This window comes from Prenolepis imparis, unplaced genomic scaffold (genome assembly GCF_030444845.1).
Source record: "Prenolepis imparis isolate NDT839.2.m4 unplaced genomic scaffold, iyPreImpa1.0 SCAF_8, whole genome shotgun sequence".
Taxonomy (NCBI): domain Eukaryota; kingdom Metazoa; phylum Arthropoda; class Insecta; order Hymenoptera; family Formicidae; genus Prenolepis; species Prenolepis imparis.
Window position 1 is genome coordinate 5,346,375 of NW_028141166.1, and position 22,878 is coordinate 5,369,252.

The 22,878-nt window shown below is 31.3% G+C and overlaps 1 protein-coding gene across 7 annotated transcripts in view; it reads left to right on the top strand.

Moving 5' to 3' along the window:
• Positions 1-22,878, top strand: part of LOC145939696 (protein abrupt) — a 118,772-nt gene that overhangs the window by 17,065 nt on the left and 78,829 nt on the right. For all 7 annotated transcript variants that reach the window (XM_083044206.1, XM_083044208.1, XM_083044210.1 and 4 more), the window contains exons 2-5: positions 9,771-9,922; positions 10,017-10,142; positions 10,884-10,938; positions 13,486-14,196. In XM_083044206.1, the coding sequence (XP_082900332.1) occupies positions 13,987-14,196 (210 nt within the window). In that variant the 5' untranslated portion in view covers positions 9,771-9,922; positions 10,017-10,142; positions 10,884-10,938; positions 13,486-13,986. The remainder of the gene's footprint in view (positions 1-9,770; positions 9,923-10,016; positions 10,143-10,883; positions 10,939-13,485; positions 14,197-22,878) is intronic.

The following is a 22,878-nucleotide window of genomic DNA, read 5'->3' on the forward strand; positions in this document are numbered from 1 at the left end:
CGGACTAGCTCTGATAAGGTGTCCCACATTGTGCGCAACGAGCCGGTGAGATAAGAGCGATCTCGCATTATTTACTCGTATGTGTGCGAGCCAATGCTACGTGTGCGTTCCTTTTTATTTCGTCACGTCGATCTTCATGATCTAGGGATGAATTCGAAAAAGAAATAATTTCAAATAAATGACATTTCTAAAATTCTAAAAAAAGAAATAATTTCAAATAAATGACATTTTCTGCGAATGACGTATATTTTTTTACGATTAATTTCGCTTTTTCTCTTCTCTCCCTCCTGGCCGTCAGTTGCGTTACAAGTTTTGCCCATTTGCGCTTTATACACGTTTCTTTTGTCCCTTGTTTTTCCACTCTTGAGCGTTGTATATGCATCTTGGATAAAAGTTTAATGTGCAAAGAGCAATATAAAATCTTTAAAACGTGATATTATTGATTATTAACTATACCTTTAAACTGAAATATCATAGGCAGGCGTGTCGAGTAAAGGCTAAACAGCTTACAGCTGCTAAAGTTAACATTTCAAGTGTGATGCCGTATTTGATAATAATGTACGTCACGTCAAGGTTCGTCGTCTACGTGGAATATTTAAGATTTAAAATGTCCCTGCATTTACTGTGCTTGCGCTCGAAATGCAGTTTATGCATCGTTACGTTATATATATATGTACTTAGCGAATAATGTTGTCGGAATAACATTTTAACTTTTATTTTAAAAAAATGAACGCGTTGATATGTATATACAAAAATGTTTTTAAACATTTACACAATAAATTACTGATTAGACTCATGAAATTATCGCTTAATAAATTTTTGCTTTAATTTCTGCATTGGAGATCTTTAGATCTCTCATCGATGTGCTGTTAATAGCAAATTATGCACCTCGTTTCTCTTCCGGAAGCAATACCGCGCGCGTATCGCGAATTCCTTTACAAAGCTATTTCCGGCCACGTGACTTATCTTCGTCGAATATCAGCCGATCCATCGTCGGCTGATCCATTGGAATCTCATCAGCATCCTCATTACTAAACGTCTCCTAATTGGCCGATACGAGATTCATATCCGATCGCGGAGTGAGAACGCACCAAGTTATTAAGGGTCGTCAACCTGGCATTTATACCGTGTGTATATACGATCAGGAAACGTGTGCGTGAGCCGGTGGATGCGAGCGCGCATAAAATAAATTAATACCGCGCCTATATATGCGCCCTTACGCATGCAGGCGATATTTAACGATTCGGCTTAACGTACTTCCTTTCCCGAACGAAAATTACGATGCTCGCGAATTACGATAAAGATCTTCGATAAATTTTTACATTATTAATTTATTGATTATATTAATAATTTATGATTAATATATTTTGTTCGATGCCTTTGTCTTTTCTTTGCGTGCTTTCTGTGCACTTTTGAATCGGTAATGAGATTTAATTTAATTTTTTTTGCATTTCACAACTCTCGAGAAAATGATGACTTCATCAATTTGATTTATTTATTTTTGCATTTCTTTGCGAATCAATATTAAACACACTTTTGAAATTTTTTTTATGATGTCTCTCGCCGTACAAAAAATTTTGATTTTTCTCCCGCGTGACATTTCGTATTTATAATCCAGCTAATAATTTATATTATTATATTAATAATTAATAAAATATTATTATATTAATATATTAATATATTATTGTTAAAAGTGACATAAGATTTGAACAGTTCAGTGAAATGAACAAAAGCTTATTTGAAAAGTGAAAGACTTGGGTTCGATTCAACTAGTCTCATGTATTTTTCTAGTCTGCAGATATAGTTTTTTAGCGACGTTAGGCTAAAAAAATTATCTATACAGATGCGTAAGTGCCTTCGATAGATAATTGCTACAAAAACGTGCCATTTTTCACTACATACACTTCTGTTTATTCCAATTATATATACCCCTACATCTCCCAATCTCGCGTAATGAATTTCTCAGGATAATCATTATGATCTCTTCATCATCGATGTACTCAATCGATACGCGTTCGCGAAAGATTCCAATTAAGGAAGGATCCAATCCAGGATTCTATTATCTCCCAAAATTGCCAAACACTTATATGCGCTGATTTTCACGTATACACATATACATAGATTCGTGCAGATACGATGATCCGACGGTGCGACGATGCGACGGATGATGATGCGTTGGAAGGTGAAAATCATCTGTCCGTTTATAACGTTGATGATATTGTTAATGATAGTGATGATATTGGTTGACTTATTATTATGCTACCGTCATTCAACCATAACTCTCGACGATACATCTCATCAATGTAATCATGTTCAATGTGTAAATAAAACGATCCGTCACATCAAATTGAACGTATACAAATCGTTTACATGCGAGATCGAGTCATAAAACGGAGGTGACAGAGAGATGGGCATCGCAAGTTTTATTTACTCTTGCAAAACTACTGAAAAGTATCGCCCAAGTTGATTAAAATAATAACTTTTTTGTTAATCGTGTATATAAATATTCTCTATAAGGACCAATATTGCCAAGGCATTTTTTAAATATTTTTCTGTAATATACACATGTAGAATGAAAATAACTAAATTATGAAATTATGAATATATAGTGGTATCTCTCTTGACACACAAAAATAAATGTTATAATATTTTGGAAAAATTAAAAATATTTCGAGTATATTTCAGTTGCGAAAAAAAATTATAATTTATTTAGAGAAATTAGGGATCATATAATATAAAATGAATATATTTCTTTAATTTTCGATAATATCAATATTAAAACAAATTTTCTCATCTATTTATTTTCAAACTATCGATATCGCGGAATTGGAGCAAAAATAACTTATCTTGAAAAAGCTCATGAGAAGCGGCGACGATCGTTAAGGATGATAAATAATGTATGAAGAATTAAATTGCAAATGATTCGTTCGTCGATTTCGTTATTTCTTACGCGGCAAATCAGACAATTTTCGTCGGGCGGCCGTTAAATCGCGCAAAAATTTGGCAAGGAGAATCGTTTTGCTGCAACCGCGAGCAAAAAGCGACTGCGTTAATGACGGTTACCCGGATTTTACTGATGGGTTCATCGATCATTCCTAACGACATATGCAGATCGCGAGCTTTTTGCGCCCGCGGGGATATATTTCTTTATATATACATCGTATATATATCGTACGTCGTACACAACGATATGTAAAGTAATCGCCGGTTGGGCAGAAAAAGCGGATGAGTACTCGAGGTCTTCCGACTTTCCGGTTAAAAGTGATTTAACGTAATTGATTATAAACAGCATTATTAATCAATGTTGTTCAATGCGTTGCCGAGTTGTACCGAGCTCGATATATTTATGTTTCTTGAAATTAATCTTTTGCGCAACATTGAAATTATCATTGCCGTTATCTAATCCCACTGCATGGTTCATTCAGTTTTTTTTATCTTAAATATATGCGCGTCATTAGCATTTTACGAGGCATTTTATAAAAATAACATTTATTAATTTTTTTATTGCCTCGTACAAGAAAAATCGATAGTATGATATTTTTTCTTTAATATAACACTGCATGGATATAAGTTAATACCGAGGGGTGTCTCACTGTCGCAATACGTGTACATTTTGTCTGGAATTACGCATTGCTTCGCATTGATTTACAAGCATAAAACAATAATAACCCAGACAAGATTAAAACGTCTTAAAAAGTAAAAATGATATTATGACGTTTTTTTAATATATATTTTACTAAATATTATAATTTATAAAATCATTAATATTTGATATTTAATTTGTCCAGATCTAATCTAATTTTATTTGTATTTTGTGTATCTTCAAGTTATATAAAAGAAATTTTTATTAAAAATGATTTTTTAAGTTGATTCTGAATTTTTTAATCACGAAGTTTAAGACAAGATATTTTTTTTTAAACTTATAATTGGGAATACATAACTTTTTGTTATATCTTTATTATAATATAATGTTTTAATTTAGGTATTCTCCAACTAAATATTTGCAATATTAATTCTAAATTTTTTGCATAATATTTAGTATTAGTACTATATGATTTACAATATCTCAAAAATTTATTTTTCTTAAAACATTTCTTTTTATAATTATTCTAATTACATATTTCTTCCTAAATTAAACAGTACTAATATTTAAATATTGTATTTTATTTAAAAAAAAGAATTAACATAATTACACACATTTCGTCGCACGACTTAGAATTATACGGTGCATTACATGGAATTACTTAGAACTCTCGGTAATTCACAATATATGTACAAATTTTTGATGAGTGAGATTAATACACACATATCGTTTTCCTACTAAGCAGCAGGACGACGTCCTGAAGAAAATATAAAAAAAATGCATGAATGTCGGAGCTGTATATAAGCTCCGATTCGCTTTTCAGTCTGTACCACCAGACGTCAATTAGACCGAGCGATATAAAGCGTGACCAATGATTTCGAGCACGTAATTCGCATTTTCAGTCAATTGGCAAAACGCTGAAATTATATTTGCCCGTCGATGACGCACCGAAGAACCGTCGTCGTTCGGGTTGCTATCGATCAGTCGAAATATATTTTCGGACTACGGCGTAGTTCATTCATACGATACAATGGAATGCCGGTAGCACACACGCTGTCGTGCGTGACACGCTCTGTGTTTTACGTTCCCGCGATTTTACACATTCACAGGCCGGTAAACACCTGACCGAAAGACAGACGAGCCAGAGATAGCGAGAGAGCGTGTGTGTTTTACCTCATCGTCACTCGAGTCAGATAAGCACACGATTTTCGCGACAAAGAATTGCACTTTCTTCAGAACAATGACGTTAATTTAAATTAAAATATTTTACGTTTATATCTAATTTTGAAAATCAAACTTTATTTCTGTCGAGTTTGCACATCGAAGAGGATACAAATTGAAACGATCGATTAATTGTAAGAGAGAGAGAAAGGCGAAACCTAATGTGAAATCCTTTATGTACACTGAGAGAATTTTCTCTTAGAATTTACCCTGAAAATCATGGTAATCATGGGACAATATGGGATGATATGGAAAAAATTTTATGAGAATTTCTCTGATTAATATTTATCACAATAAAAATATTATTTTCCATTAAAATAATTTATGTATTCGAGAAATTGAATTTCTCGGCACTTAATTGTTCGCCGTTGTTTTCTTCCCGATTCTCACACATGGCTGCTCCGAATTGAACACATGATCGATGATGCGAATATAAATGTTTGCGTACAGTATAGTATCAGCAGTTGCTTTCGTGATTATATAGCGCACCTGTCAGTTCATTTTACCATAGAAAGATGCAAGCCAGTCGAGTGAAATGTGTTCAGTTTGAATTCGATTGTAAAATGAAAGATAGAGATAAAAGGCGCATTCCGCAGACGCGTAACGCTTTCTAAGTATGCGCTTACAAAACCGCGGTTATTATCTCAGTTTTATAATATGTGATTGCTCGCGGGCGTACTTTGCCTGCTATAAACTACGCTTTTCATCGTAAATACGAAGATAAGGATATTCAAAATTATAAGGATGCAAGAATGTGCAATTAAGACTTCATTCCACTTGTAATGCTATATATTTATCTTTATTTTAGTGAACAATGAAATAATACCACAAGCATTGCGCTTGCCAAATGGAACCTGGCCTAAGTGTATTTTGAATTTGGGGATCCAGAGAAACGTGTCATATTATAAATCTAAGAAAGTCTAATATTTCTACACAGTTGAAAAATTTGTGTTAAATTTAACAAATATCACCTGTCCCAAACGGTCCACAGAAATTTTTGTGTTAATTTAACATAATACGGATATGTTAAATGGTGACACGAATATTGTGTTAATATTTTAACATAAAATAAATGCAAACTTCAAATAAACTTAAAATAAATTTTGTGTAAAATTAACATAGTTTTAATGTAAAAATTAACTAAAAAAATTGTTAATTTTACGTTTTATCACCCCCACTTATATTATAAAGTAAAATTAACATTTTTTTTCTGTAAATTTTAACAGATAAATCTTGTCACTAATAATACGGAACATATTTATGGTGTAAAATTAAAAATAGATATACATTGTGTTATTTTTACACTTTTTTTAGTTGTTTTAATAATTTAACATTTGAGTCCAATTAACATAACGGCAATATGTTAAATTAACACATGAATGTGTTAAATATTTAACACAAAAATTTTAACGGGGACCGTTTTTAACAAGAAAACACAAATTTTTCAACTGTGTATGTAAACATCCCACTCTCGAAAATCCAAAAATATTACATTGCACGGATTTCAAAAGTTCAGCATTTAAGGGGATCCGTTTATATCGTTCGTTGTGATCAATTTTAAGTAAACGGACAAGACTTTTTTTACATTGCAAAATACTGAATTATGAAAATATTATTCGACAACTGTTAGCTAATAATAAGTAAAGAATAAAGCCTATACCGAAGGCAACGGAGAATCCAACACAGAGAAATATAAAAGTAATTTCTTATTTTATGTACGTTAATAAAATTAAGTTAATTGTTAGCAAATTATTTACAAAAAAAACAAATATTTATCAAGCGAATATATATTTATTATCGCTGTATTAGCCGTATAAAATGTAATGTCAATGTTGCATCTTGCCGCGAACATTTATTAGACTTTTTGTTGCTTAGTTAATCCAAATTCATCTCAAGACATTTATATATATATATATATATATATATATATATATATATATGTATGTATATTCAATATTTTTTTCATGTCTTATATCTTCAATCAAACACGTAACATCATGTTTGTCTTTCGCGATAATTAAATTATTGCACCTTTTTTTTACAATTGATTGTTAACACACACGCATCATACAAATGGATTAATTATATGTATAAATTATATTAATTTGAACTATTCATATATATATATATGTATATACTCATACATAAGCAACGATATTGAATGACGTAAAACACGCGTAATTTATTTTTGATTACAATTTCGATGTCCCTGGTAGAATTTTTGCGATTAGTATTAAAACATAATGTGACATTGTTTTTACAGCGATTAATATATGTATACATATTCGGATTACCATATATTTTTTCGGATAGATTTCCGATCGCCGGCTAATAAGCGCTTTCTAATAAGCGAAATCGTTATAGTGGTTTCGTAATGCATAATTACCGCGGCATACGCGCTTTTGAGTCCCAACACGTGCGTTGTAATAGCATTACCTACCTGGCCGCGCAACTTTTTTCAGACCAAATACGCGTTACTTCATGATACCTTGTTTACAAAGCATTACTATATACGCGGAAATGCGAAACAACGCGACCACTATCAACGACAAAGAGCTATTTTCGTAATTAAAACCGTGAAGACAATCATACATTATGTATGGTCAAGCTTTACATTTTCCCTGATAGCCGCCCTTGATAAGTAATCGTGCATTGTCACGAAAAGTTTACTTTTAATATAGAAACTAAATTGGTGAACTAGAAAGCCGAAAGAGAAAAAGGATTGAAAAATTATTGTTCATATCATCAAATTATATATAAATTCTACATTTATCTAATAAATAAATATATACTTATAAAAATAAATTGTAGACGTAAAGTAAGTACATAAAATTCAGGGGCAACAGTATAGGAGCAATATTTGTTGATGTTATTATTAATTTTTAAAATTTTTTTAATGAATTTCTTTCTTGTCATTTAATATAATTTATTATTTTGACGTACCAAATAATCCGGATCTTAATTAGGGATCATAGTTATTTATTCTAACACTTTGTAAATCGTGTAAGTAATACAATTTTTTGTTTACTTTACTTGTCCGTATATGCAATTGCAAATCTGCATGCAGATTTTATATGCTCGTTCTATGTGTTTTCTCTTTCTCTCTCTCTTTCTTTCTCATATTATATGTTTATTATTATGTGTTTAGTATCTGTTCACAACACTCTGCAATTTTTATTGCTAATCTGCACATTTTTTATTATACGCTTGCGTGGAAAATTTTATCCGCACGAGAAATTTTCGAGAAAAATTTTATCCGCTCGATAAATTATCGCGGAAAATTTTATCCGCTTGATAAATATTTTCAAGAAAATTTAAAAAAATTAACAGATTGAACATGTAACACATACATATGTGTGTAGACGTATGCGTTGTAAGGAGCGGAAGTCGGATATAAATCCATGTCTTCAATTGATGATGTGCGCGATAATCGAATGCGCGAAGGAACGTGGATAGGATCGAGAGAGCGGTGTGATGGACATCGCACTTACATCTTGGTAACCGATGTACGAAAGAAACGTTCACTACCGATCGTAAAGTATAAATGATTTATGATTAGAGCTGTTTGTAAACAAAAAATTCCATCAGTGATTCCTCTACGTATGATGCAAGTGAAGCTTTGCATTTCGTCGCACAATTGTCGATGATAATGCATGCATACCTTGTATACATTGTATACATTGTTAGAAATTGCTCTTTTCCCTTAATTCTTGAAATTAATATATATTAATCATTCTTGGCCAGAATATCGTTTAAAATTCTATATGCAAAAAATTAATAATATATGTATATACATATAGCGTAGGGATAAAAATTTGCGAAATGTTTTATATTATTATATAAATATATATGTATTCACCCAAGTCATTTTTAACCGTGCAAATATGTCAAATCATATAAAAAAGAGAAAACAAAATAATAAAAGTGTAATAATTTTCACTATAATCCGATGCATAATATATTTGATAAATGCAAGGAATGCACCGGTCGCCCTGCATCCGACATTAAATGATTCCTGCAAAATTATTCCGACGGCAATCTTTTCGAATCGTTCGAATTTAATGAGACTACGAGTCTCCTACGTTCCTCACTTGACCCATTATATAGGCCATATATTACCGAGAGAAATGCATAACAAGTGTGCATCGAGCCGCGCATTAAATGTCGCGAGGCCAGTAAAAGCGGTGCAAAATTGGGTGTCCGTCAGACACATTTCGGACACCCGAAGGCGCAACGTGCGAATAAAACGATCGTAAACCGGATAATGTTCAGGGAATTCCGTTGCGAGGCATTTTTGTCACAGACAGGTTGATATGGAAAAGTCTAATCATTTATATGATTAAGAAACGAGCGTCTCATTGACTAAACTTTTCGAATTCTTTGCGACACTACAAACTTTGTCGACTCGATCATAATTTGGATCGAGACTGAAGTATTTGTTGGTCAAAAACTTGATTAAATATTTTGATTATAAATTAATAATTTTGCACAATCAAATAAAATGTCTTGGATATTTATGAATGCCCGAGCTTTTCCTTCGATCGCCATTATTTCTTCTGATTTTTTTGAGTGGAACTGTATTAATAATCCAAGCAAGAAAGAATCCAGAGAATTACTGATATAAAGAGATATTACCTTTTTATTCCTTCTTTTCTTCATTTGTATGCAATAATATTTGTATGCAATAATAAATAAACCAAGAAAGAAAGTCCAATTTAACTAGTATCGAATCCTTTATTCGTTTCATTATCAATAATTAATGAGAAAGATCAGTGATTCTCAATCAGTCTGTCGAACATAAATCAAACTACTATTTTTTGTTAATAAATGCTCAAATATACAAATATACAAATTCAAAATTAAATTATTCGAGAATCGTTGATATATAATTTTCATCTTATATCTCTCAACGTCAAATTAAAATTTTAAATCGTCTAATTTATATTTAATTGATTGCTGATTACAGAAAAGAGGAAAGCGAACACAGCAAGAGGAGTGCGAAGACGGAAAAAAATAAACAAAAAGAAGAGAAAGAGGGGAGAAAAGATAGAACGAAGAATAGAACGAAAGTGCTTCTATTGTTAGTAACACAAAAAAAAGGCGAAGAAATATTTTACGGTTTGTAAACACTAGATGTCGAAATAATACATTCACCGCGACTCGGAAGGAGACCTGGTGCTTTATTGCAACATGATATTGTATCTGACTATAGAATCAGACGCTGAGGAACAGAGGGTGCAAGTAGTTCGGTATGCGTGAGAAAGGAATATACCCCAACATCTCCGAGGAAGAATTAGATATCAAGAGAGAAAGAGAGAAGGAAGAAGTATTTTCTAGAGTAAGCTTTCTAAGTATTGAATAATATATACAAAAAGCAAATTAAATCATATTTACACGCAATTAAGGAGTAATATTAGAAATAAAATAAAAAGAAAAATTTATATTCAAAGAAATATAAATGTTTTCATGCAGCCCATCAATTAACAATATGTATATGTAGAATAAATGAATTTTATGGTGGACAAGAGTAAATTTAAATTTTGTAAGCAAGCGAAAGACTCGGGTTCGATTCGCGATTCAGTGATTTCGCCCCGATATTTTTCTCGCCTACATCTCTTTAGGGAGATCAGAATGGATCATTGAAATTAAAAATCTTGAATTGAGATTTATTCTAAATAAAATCTTGGTATCGCACCAAGCAAAATTTGTGCCTTGTGCACAGAATATCCAGTTCCAATGGAAAATTAATTTTCGTTCTGACGCACAAACATCCGCACTTAGGCTCTTCTAGACAGCTTTTATTCAAAATATTTAATATCGAGAGCCTTTATAATTCTTATTGTTAAATAAGAGTATTGCTTTATAATGAGATTCTATGATCTCTCACCCTCGTACTCTCGTACTCTCACTCTCGTGTCGCATTGACAAGCAAATAAGAAAAAAGAGCAATTCGTAGTGTACGCACGCGAATTTATAACAACTAATACATAATTAATTTTATTACTACCTGTTATTAACGGCTTATAAATTAAACGAACTGTCATAATACAGATAGTTCTAAAAAGTATCAAATTTCCAGGTCCAGGACTAGAGAAAAAAAGAAGCCCGAGAGAAACGAGTTAAGCCGAAAATCTGTAAGACATATTATTATTTATTTTTTTATATAATATTAATGTAATATAATAGTAGTATATTTAAGATTTTATATATATAGTTATATTTAATATAATATAGTTATTTAATTGTAATATAATATTATTATAATATTGATATAATATAATTTAATATAATTAAATAAAATATTTAACATAATTAAATATTTAAAATAATTAAATAAATAACTAGTATAAATTAATAGGCTTTTAAATACAATCAGTAATATAAAATAAAAATGGCAATACAGAACACAGCGCGGTAAATTGGAGCGCGATAAATTGTTTATTTAAAAAACCATACACACAAATTAATTTTCACCAGTGTTTATATAAATAAAATAATTATTTATTTATTATTATTATTGTTATTGGTATTTTTATTTTATTATTATTTTTTATTATATATTGTTTATTTTTATAATTATTATTTTTTATTTTTTTGTAATATATGTATTATTTTCTTATTATTTTTTTATATATTATTTTTTATAATATACTACTTTTTTTTATGTTATATTATATTTTTATATCCTTTCTATAGTGGGTCTGGTCAAAAAGCAACGCTATATAATACTGTACGCATACTAATAAGCAGCATTTTGCATTTAACTACAGTATATTTTTTAAGCATATCATAATTATAATTTATTTTGTAAGGTATAACTTTTTAAATATAAAAAATAAATTGAAATTTATAGTACCCATATATGGTTTTGCAAATGATTGTAGTAGGCGGTAATAACGAAAGAATTAAATATATTCAACTAATTTTCTAATCATTGGTTAATTTAATCTCTCTTTTTATTATTTTATTATTATTTTTATTATTATCTTATTATTTTTATTATTTTTTTATTATATTATATTATTACTTTTTTATTATTTTGTTTCTGCATTACTATAATAAATAATACTTCATTTTTCCTCGTCTCAAAATATATGTTACATTAATTTTCTTATTTACACTGTTGCAAATTTGAAGATGTATTGTTATATAAATATAATTATGGATTAGATTATTGAACATTTTTTTAAAATAAAATTTTAGTAAAATAAATGCCAGCAAATTTTTCTTAAACTAATTAATAAACTAAAATGCATGTCTCTTTTGTAATAAATCATGGAAATCATGTCTTTGAATATATTAAATTAATGTAGCGTTTTTAATTGCCGCAAAATTTACGCTGCAATGAGCGTGGCAATATTAAATGAGTTATTATTATTTTTATTGAAATTTTCATGGCTTTTATAATTTTAGCACAAACAACTTTAGATGGTGTTAACAAAAGGTTAACGAAATAAACATAAAAATATTTTATGCCGGACGATTGTGCACGCGCGCTAAGGTCGATTGCACAATTCCATTAGCCGCGAATTTTACATTGGCAAAATAATACTTAATTTGTTCATTACGAACACGGTGCATTAAAATTTAAATTTTAATCGTCTCCGATGAGTCCGGCATTAAAAATGTAATGCATAATGTGTCCGTTACGAATTACATATTTGAATTTTCATGAGCGATTGGCCAGTCGGTGGTTATTAAAAATGTAATCTTCGATTTCCGAGTAACTGCATAAAAGTTTCACCAACCTATATGCATGAATTATTAATAATATTATACATACGTAACGCGTAAATTATAATAAACTAGTCTGTTTAATGCCATTTTGAACGTATTTTCTCTATATTAAAGCTTACACAATTTGGAAAAACAACGATGAAAAGTCACAAATGTCACATCCAAGAGTGCATGCAGCAAACTTGATAATAATTAATTAAATATAAATATAAATTTTCACGCAAGTTTAAATATATATGAAAAATTTTTTAAAAAACAGGACAGAAAGAGTGAAAAAGGATATTTTTCTGTCATAAAATAGTTGTCGGCTTAATATAAGAGCATTACTACTTAATGACTTGGTTCGATCTCTAAACTAAAATAATTCTTATTTATATTAACTAAAATAATTCTTATCTATATTAATTCTTATATATTATATTAATATATCATTGATTCGATACATTATTATCACATTCTGACACATTATTATAAGTATGATGTGATCTTTGTTGATCAAAAAATTCTTACTTATTTCTGTATGTATTATACATTGATTGTAAGAGAATTTATCCTGAAAATCATGGTAATCGTGGGACAATATGATATAGAAAGAATTTTATGAAAATTTCTCTGATAATCTTAATATTTATATTTAATTTATATTAAATAATAATTAATCTTAATATTTATCACAATAAAAATAATATCTATCACAATAAAATATAAAACATGTTTGATTAATTTTATTAAACTGCATAGTAAAATTAATCAAACATGTTTTATATTTTATTGTAATAGATATTATTATTTTTATTGTGATAAATATTAATCAAAGAAATTCTCATAAAATTCATTCATACTGTCCCACGATTACCATGATTTTCAGGGCAAATTCTAAAAGAATATTCTTTCTGTGTACATATAGTAAGTGGTTGTTTTTAATGGCAAGTATTATGTTGCAGAGAACAATAGTGGGAAAATAACGGATGATCATCAACTCGCAAGATTCAGGAGTCTACTAAGCTACTAAAAACCATCAAGTCTGCTAAATATAATAATCGGATTTAGTATCGGAAACGGGTAATCTCTCTAATTTTCTAGTGCGTTTCTTTCTCTCGAAGTATATTTTTATGATGAAACCAATATTATGAAACACGTCAACTTAGAGCAACCAGAATTTCCCTTATATCTGCTTTTATTTGGAAAATTGGCCTGTTTCGCAACAGTCGCGTAAAATAAAAGATATCCATGACAATCGCGTAACGTTATTCGTCGCAATAATAACGCCGCTAGTCAGCTGTGAAACAAATTTGACACTCGTCCTACACACGGTCAAGGCATTTAGTACTAAAGCTACGGCGTAAAAGAGTGAATTGAAAGACAGGCGAGGGTGTTTGAGGGTGGTGTAGTGAGGAGTGAACACGATAGCACCGCGAGCTGCGAGTCCTAAGGGGACGGAAGCCATGGCGGCCTCCTCGTCCTCGTCGAGCGGTGGCGAGCAGCAGTACTCGCTTAGGTGGAACGACTTCCACCTCAGCATTCTCAGCTCATTCCGGTGTCTGAGAGAGAAAGAAGACTTTGTCGACGTCACGCTTGCCTGCGACAGCTGCACCTTTACCGCGCACAAAGTCGTTCTTTCGGCCTGCAGCCCATACTTCCGCGACTTGTTAAAGGTTAGTGCTCTTCTTATGTTTATCCTAAATGTTTAGAAATGGTCTAAAGTACGGATGACCGCAAAAGTCATCTGAATATTAAGATACATGTAAAAAAAAAAAATTTTTTTCAGTGTTTAATCGTGTTAATAACGAAATGACAGCTCATAATCGCAAACTACTTATACAGTAAGTATAATTTTTTTTCAGATGATTTTTACGATCATCTGTAATTATACTTACTTGTCTGTATTTATTTATTTATACTGCAAGTAGTTCGCGATTAGCTATGATTTCGTTATGCCACCACGTGCTAGAATTCCTACACACATTTTAGTGTCATGTGTGCGACCCTGACTCGACTTTCCTACTTTACGATCGAGTTACATCGCTCGCAGTGACCGCTAAATTACATTCCTCAGTTCTGTGATTTAATAATGCATCGTTGCGAAATTTTCAACAAGTTTTTGCAAATTTAACAATTAAAATGTCAGTCTTAATTGAGCTAAAAAATTATATTTCTCAAAAAAAAATGGTTTTTACTTATATTTCACAATTGTAATAATGATATTAATAGGGAAACACACAAGTTCTAGCTTCTAATTTCAGATCATCAATGGAAATAATAGAGTAGTGACGTTTGTCCGTATTTTATATACTAGTTTAAGAACTTTATTTAACAATAACCAAGTTTTTTTTATTTTTTCAACAACGATATTTTTTTAAACGCAGTTTATCATATGCGTTTTATTTTTTCAAATAATAATTAACTTTCTACATCAAGAGATACATAATTTTGCGTTAAAACCACGTTTTTTATTTTTTTTTTACGAATTAAAAATTCCAGACATGCTTCATGCATGTCAATTAATTTTATATAAATAACAAGTATAATAAATGAATAAAATTATAAATCGCTTATTTCATATTTCGTCTATTGCTCCGATAATTTTCTTCAGAGTTTTCTCTTCTTCTCTTGTCTAGTCTTTATTGCTTCTTTACTCATATGATACTCACGCGTGAAAACACGATTAATTACTATCGCGCATGCACTAATCACTAGAATACTCCCATGAATCGCATGATGCTCATTTTACTTTATATTGAGATGGGAAAATGCGAAAATTATGATTATATAAAACTAGGATCGCACGGCTAAATTATCACAAACATTAATTACTTACACTGTCTGACAATCATTAATTGTTCGTAAAGAATGATCGTTTGATCGATGATCGGCATCTCTTTACTACTTAAGTATATTTCGAGAAATAACATGATAATATAAATTATTTATAAATTGGTTTAAAAAATAAATTTGTGTTATTTATAATTATTGTCTAATTATTAATAAAATAAAACTACAAATATATAAATTAATTTCTAGATAATGAATAATTGGAAAAGTAGTAAAACTGCACTTTAGTCAGACTAACTCTTTCGATTTGACTAATTTTAAATAAACCTGAGATATGCATAAATTATTTCCTAAAGTTCAATTTCAATCGCGAGGGAGAAGATGAGAGGTTTACTTGTCAGAGGATGATTCTTGTGCTCGTTTGAATTTCATCGCGTGTGAATGATATCAGAATCACCGTATATGATAAAAACGTCACAATGTTTGACGACGTATAGCTGTTATTTACAAGCGGTTGGCTTGTTGTCATCTATCCTTTGTTACTCTCTTAAAGCTATACGTTGTCGATATATTGTATATAGCTACATATTACATACGGTAATCTTGTTATCATTCATAAGTTGAAAACCGAACAAGAAAAAACTGTTGTGCGCGCGTGTTAGTTTTTGTATGTAACTGCGATTTACGCGTCTTTCTTTGCAATAAAAAATAAAATATGTGTGCAATTAACATTAAAATTATATATATTGTGTCACATAATGTATTTTAATGATTAGCACGTGCGCAATTGCAATTAACTATTTTCTTGCGGATGAGTATTTTATAAATATGAAGAAATAGCAAAAGCGACAAACGAGGAAGAATTTTAAAGAGTTAACGATGAGATAAGCAATTTATAATTTATTATTTATTAATTGTTATTTACATTTTTATTTATTATTCATTATTTATTATAAAATGAATTGATGATTTATCTTTTAATGATGTAATTTTATCTTTTGTGAAGAACTAAAATAAGTTTTTTAATTATAGATTAAAATGATTTTTTAATGCTTCTGATTGTTCCATATTTTTCTCAGATTTTTCGAGAGAAATTAATTCGAGATCCCATTCTAATTAGATTTAAATGGCGCATAAGCGAATGGAGAGGTAATGCAAGAGTTTTATTTCGCGCTTTACTGCAATTGCTAATTATAATAACTCTGGTAGTAATTACATATTCTATCTAACTAACTGATTCAAACAAATGCGTAGCAACCAGACCGGTTCTTACCTCATAAATCTCGAACGTTACAAATCAACGTAAAATCATCGAGAACGATTGCAACCTCACTTTTCTCGCATGCTATTATCTTTTCAAGATTGAATTTCGATATATGCGATTATTTATTATATATATATATATAACTTATATATAATTTAAAACCGCAGAGCACGCGTGATATTGGTTATGAAAGAAACAATATAATTATCTTTTAATGCAATGCTATTTATTAGATTTTCCTTGACAAATGACATCAAAAGCAAGAATAACAATAATATTATGGAAATAACAAATAAAACAATTAAATATAATTATCGAGATAAAAAATAGCATTATAATATATATATTTTGATAACGCGCGTTATATTTTTGCATCAAAGGATTTCACATCATATACGGTAATAATATTTTAATTTTCTGAAAACTTTTTATCAGATATTTAAAAAATCCATCGCGATGCATTCTAGTTATATCTGAATTCCGAGATCTCGAGATAATCCAGATAATCCATTCAACATGATTATTGATGAAAAAGAATTTTCTTACGTATTAAAGTCCACAAAGGACTTCCGGTTTTATATGCATATAATAATGTAGCATTCGAGGTCCACCCTTTATCTCTACGCGAGACACCATCGATCACTTTGACATGTCGTCGCTATGTCGTAAACACTTCGAGAGGTTCACGCTATCTTTTCAAGAACCTGTTTCCTCTCGATCCCAGTCTCATTGCTTTTTCTCGAAGCAGCGTTTTATAAATCCCACGATGGGACTTTAGAGACCTGATGATCAAATCTGACTTCGCTATCGTTAATTTAGTTATAGAACAAAATCGCGGTTTTCTCGTACGAAAAAAAAAAAAAAAAAAAAAAAAAATAAGAGCGATAGAGCGTTTCTTATAAAATCACGGCGTTGAGCATGCTGGATCTCGTCGTCCTCGACGATTATATTATTTTGCATCGGAGCGGATTGGTCGTCGTCCGAGGAACGACTCGGACTCGGGATGAAGCGACCGACTTTCTAATTGACGCGTACCACTAATTGATTTTAAGTGTCCGGCATAGTACTCGAGGCGAGTTAATAAAGCTTACACGCCGGCTGTGAGTCGCATACGCTTACGTCATACGTCGGCTACGTGGACACAAGTCTGCGATGGCGCAGGATTTTATGTTGTATCGCTTGAACCTCCGAACACAATTACATTAAGGCCAACCGGCCACGTTTGTAATGACGGATGGTGGGGAAGACAGAGAGAGAGAGAGAGAGAGAGAGAGAGAGAGAGAGGCCAGGCTGTATTAACAACCTTCTTACAACAAGACGGCAACAAGAGTTACCATTACGGCATTAATAGCAGACGCTCCACTGTATTACCCGCTTTTTGTTTGCTCACTTGCGCGATGACGTAGGATTCCATATTGGTTTCGACGATCGCCTACTTATTGTTAGCGTATAAACAGCGCCGGAGTATAGTATAGTAACTCTTATACGGCCGATGTGACCTCGATCGCAGGCGTAATCAACGCTCTAGCCGGCTATAAAGAGGCATTCCGGCCGTGTGTTCGTGATAAATTTGGTAATATCGTGACCAGTGTTTGCTGTTATCTAAATAAAATTATATAGATGATCATCTAGATGAAATTTTGGCGTTATCTTATCTTTATATAGATAATTAAAAAATATATTATCTATATCTGCATCTTAGATAAAAAAAAGTGTTATCTTTACTAAATTATCTAAAATAATATTCAGATAATTTGATTTAGAGTTTCATAGCACATGAAAATATTTTCAGTATAGTAGAACTTAAGCGGTAAACGATAAAAACTTATAAATAAAAAACTATGAATATATTTTTATATCTCTTTTATAATTTCCATTTTTTTTATTTTACATTACATTTTTATTTATTTACATTTTTTAACTGTTTACATAAGCGATTTTAAAAATAATATTATCTGGAAGTTATCTAGATGAATCGTCATATAATTTTATCTTTTATCTAGATATATTTAAAACAAAATCATCTTCATCTTATCTAAGATAAATTTACATATTTTTATCTCATCTTTATCTAGCTAATTTTAAAATCATCTAAGCACAACACTGATCGTGACCGACGATAAGAGTAAAACTAAAGAGAGAAGGAACGTTTCTCTTCACGACATAAAAAGAAAGGAAAAGAAAAAAAAAAACACCGCGCGTTATGAATCTTCCTCATTGGAAGTCGCAATAACAAACTACTACTGCATCGTAATAAAAACGAGACGGATAAGCGTTATCCCGGGGCTATTTTTCCAGAGATATATTTACCGCTACACTGGACGCCTCTTTATTGTATATATCATTTTCATTTTATTTTCCGTATTAATTATTGCGTAGCATTAATCGGTTTGCTCGGCAAATAACACGGTCGGATGAGCTCGCGACTTCCGCAAATGTTTCCCAATTTCATTCGACGCGATTTGTGCGCAACGATAACGAAACCGATGTCCGAAAGCTCCGATAAAGGTGCATCTCGACGACGGATGATTTACGCGTCGATGCATCGTTCGACGCGAAACTCGTTCATTTGACTATCGGCCAGAAGTCGATGACGAATCGCGCCTGGTTATCGAGCCGCAATGATATTTGCCAAAATAACGAATAACGATTGTACACGCGGGTTCTATGACGATAACAAATGCTCTCCCCGTTATACACGACATCCTGTAAATCGCAATAACAGAAACCGATCAGTGTTCGATGGGAATACTCCGGCTCTGCCGATTTATCTTCGCGAGAAATAAATTCATCGGCGAATAAGAGAGATAAATAATCGCGAGAGATGAGCGTCACGAGATGTAAATTTCGATGTAGCGTATTTTATAACTTTTGCGCGCGTCATCGGGTTTTATATTAATTTTTATTTAAAAAAAACTGTTTTGCACTATTAAAGAAAAAGATATATATACAATATTGAGAAAGTTTGAATTCAGTTACGTAGCAGGAGATCGCAAGTGACATTAATTACGCGTTCTCTCTAATCTGTTAATTAAATCGGAGCTATGTCGGGTGGACTCGAGCGAACTGAGGGATTAAAGCGAAAAGTAACGGGGAGCAAATCAGATGATTAAAACCGTGGACTAGATCAACTGACATTTACGCTGCGCTGCAAAGTCATGTTAATTTCTGCGCGCCCGACACAAAGTATATTTCATTTCCTTCGAACGGTCATCGCCCGTGGATATTATTAATGGAACACAGAGTTATGTTAAGCGGAGTTGTCTAGCAACGTGACGGCCTCTGAAAAGCTACGCTCCGCTTTGTTAGATGTTTGATCGGCGAATTAATATCCAAGTGTCCTAGAAAGCCTTAACGTCTCATTATCACATCTCATGCAACTTTGTCAATAAACAATATAATTCACCTGTACAGGCACCTCAATTACCAATCATCATATCACTACTACACAGAGAGAATTTTCTCTTACAAGTAAAGGTACCCAACTGTCACTCGCGGATTTTAATGAAACTTTGCACACTTGTAAAACTATGCAAAATAATAGACACCTATTTTTTTTTATGTGCGGAGAAGCGATTTTAAGGGCAGAAACAACCCCTTGTATATATGGGGTGATTTTCACGTTATAAATACATTCTTGACAATTTTTTTGAAAACTGAGGTATTATGGGGTTTGCGGGGTCGCAGAATTCGAATCTGTCATTATAATTTAAAAATACAAAATGGCTGATTAAATATAACGCCCATACTTTGTGATTACTTTGTGGCGAAAATCATATTTTTTCTTATTTGTAGTATTATTGGTCTACAATTTTTAAAGGTACATGAAGTGTCTTGTTAAACAAGTTATTTGGAATTAATTTTTATTAAATTTAACAGTGCATACAATAATAGTTTCTTCAATACCAATTAGTATATTGAATTTAATTCATTAATTGTTTCTTTTGTTTTATCCCTACTACTTGTGGTATAGTCTGCCCTTAAAATCGCTTCTCCGCACATAAAAAAAAATACGTGTCTATTATTTTGCATAGTTTTACAAGTGTGCAAAGTTTCATTAAAATCCGTGAGTGACAGTTGGGTACCTTTCCTTGTTAGAATTTTTACTAAACTGTATAGTAAAATTAATCAAACATATTTTATATTTTATTGTGATAGATATTATTATTTTTTATTGCGATAAAAAAATATTAATCAAAGAAATTCTCATAAAATTCTTTTCATATTACCATATTGTCCCACCATTACCATGATTTTCAGGGTAAATTCTGAGAGAAAATTGTCTCTGTGTATCACCAAGAAACGCAGAAACGCCAAAGACATGAACAGATACATAAAAACATGCAACCATCGTCAAAACGGCAAAAGACTAAGTAATGAATGAATTGGGCTCATGGAATCATTCTCCCTTTTTTATGTTTTCTCTCCTATCTATTTAGATAGATTCTTTCACGATATAAATATCCAAATATTATTTCATCTAATAAATATATATTTTATAAATATATATTCTATTGAGAGTCACAGATTCTTAACATGACTGTATGAACAAAATATTTTCGATATTATTGATACGTTTTATTTACAAATTTTTCAATTTTCTTGACATCAATTTTATCTTAAAAAAAAAAAAAAAGATATCGAAATATTAATAATTTTTTAAAATTGCAAGTAATTTTTAATAAAACAAAAAATAAAAATTTATTCTCATTCATAATAATATGCATGTACAAATTTACGCAGCACAAAATTTTCGAATTTATTACAACATTAATATAAATTGGCATTGTCACACTTTTCGATAAAATATGAGACGTAATGATTTCTCCAATGCATTATATCCATTGATGATTCTTGGAAAGAAAGCCTCGTGCGAGTGACTTTTCTCTTTTCGCGACTCGGTGATAAATGCAAAGTTACAACTTTCATTCATATTATTTACGTACAATTTGACCACATTTTCACGCGACTTCCTCTGTTAAGATAGCAAAAAATACCCGGGTCGTTATCACGTTCATCTCACGCGTTAGACCCAAACGCGTGTGTACATATGTATATATGAGCACGATTATATTAATTGCGGCTCTTTCTCTCGTGCATCCCCGACATCCCACGCGACGCACGCGCGTGAAAATAATAATAAGAGTGCGCAGGAGATATAAAAAGACAACAAAAGTTCGTTATCTTAGCCCGACGGTTTTTTTCAGATTCGTAATTAACGAAAGTACAACCATTAAATGCAGCGGTTGAAAAAAAAAGAAGATATAATGGTAGACGCGAGCGCGGAAAGGAACGATAAAGATCAATGTTTTTATAACAGTGATTTTTGTCTTTTGGGGTATAAAAAAATGTGCGCGTTATAAAAAATTAAAATTTTTTAATAATAAAATAATTTAATTATTTTTCTTATATACCTTATATCTTATATATTATTGAATTTTATTATATTTTACCTATGAAATTATCTATATTTTATATATGAAATTATATATGAATATTTTATATATTTTATATACATTTTGTATATATATATATGAAATAAAATAAGATATTCTCATATATAAAATATGAAATAAAATTAAAATAAATAAAATATGAAATAAAATTAAATAATAAAATATAAAATATATAATTAAATTATTTTATTATTAAAAAAATTACATATATATTTCAGAGTTATCTATATTTCGAAACGTCAGTTATTTTGTTGACAAGGCATTAGCTTAAAGAGAGAATCTATGTCGGTGGATGACGATGGGGGAGGAGGGGATGTAAGTGTAGCTGGAAATAAATCGTAAGAAATATAAATGAAGGGGGGATAAAAGCAAAATGAGGGGAGAGAGAGGATATACAAAGAGAAGAGTGTGTACGCTTCGGGAAATACTAGAAACAACGCGTGCTGAGTGCAGGGCAGAGAAAATCATGCGCGCTTGCACAATCCTCATCGTCGTCGGGGCAAGGTGCTCCATATTCTATATTTAAAGACGTCCGTAGGGCAAACTGAGATATCACACGCGTGTGCGTGCGTGTGTACGTCTCTCTCTTTCCCTTCCCCCCCGTGACCGGTCGCATTTAAATTTACCATCGATGCGCGCCGTTTCGGGACGTTCTTACGAATCCGCACGCGCGTGTATATATGCGTGCGTGTACAACTGGAAATATATGAGACGTGCACGAGCCCCCGTTTGTTTCCGGCTGCGCGTGATGAGAGAGCGCGACTGTGTAGCAAGAATCTTAACGCCTGGCGTGTAGCATCTATTTCTATTTCGAAGAGCTTCGCTCCGCTAGATCGACATTAATA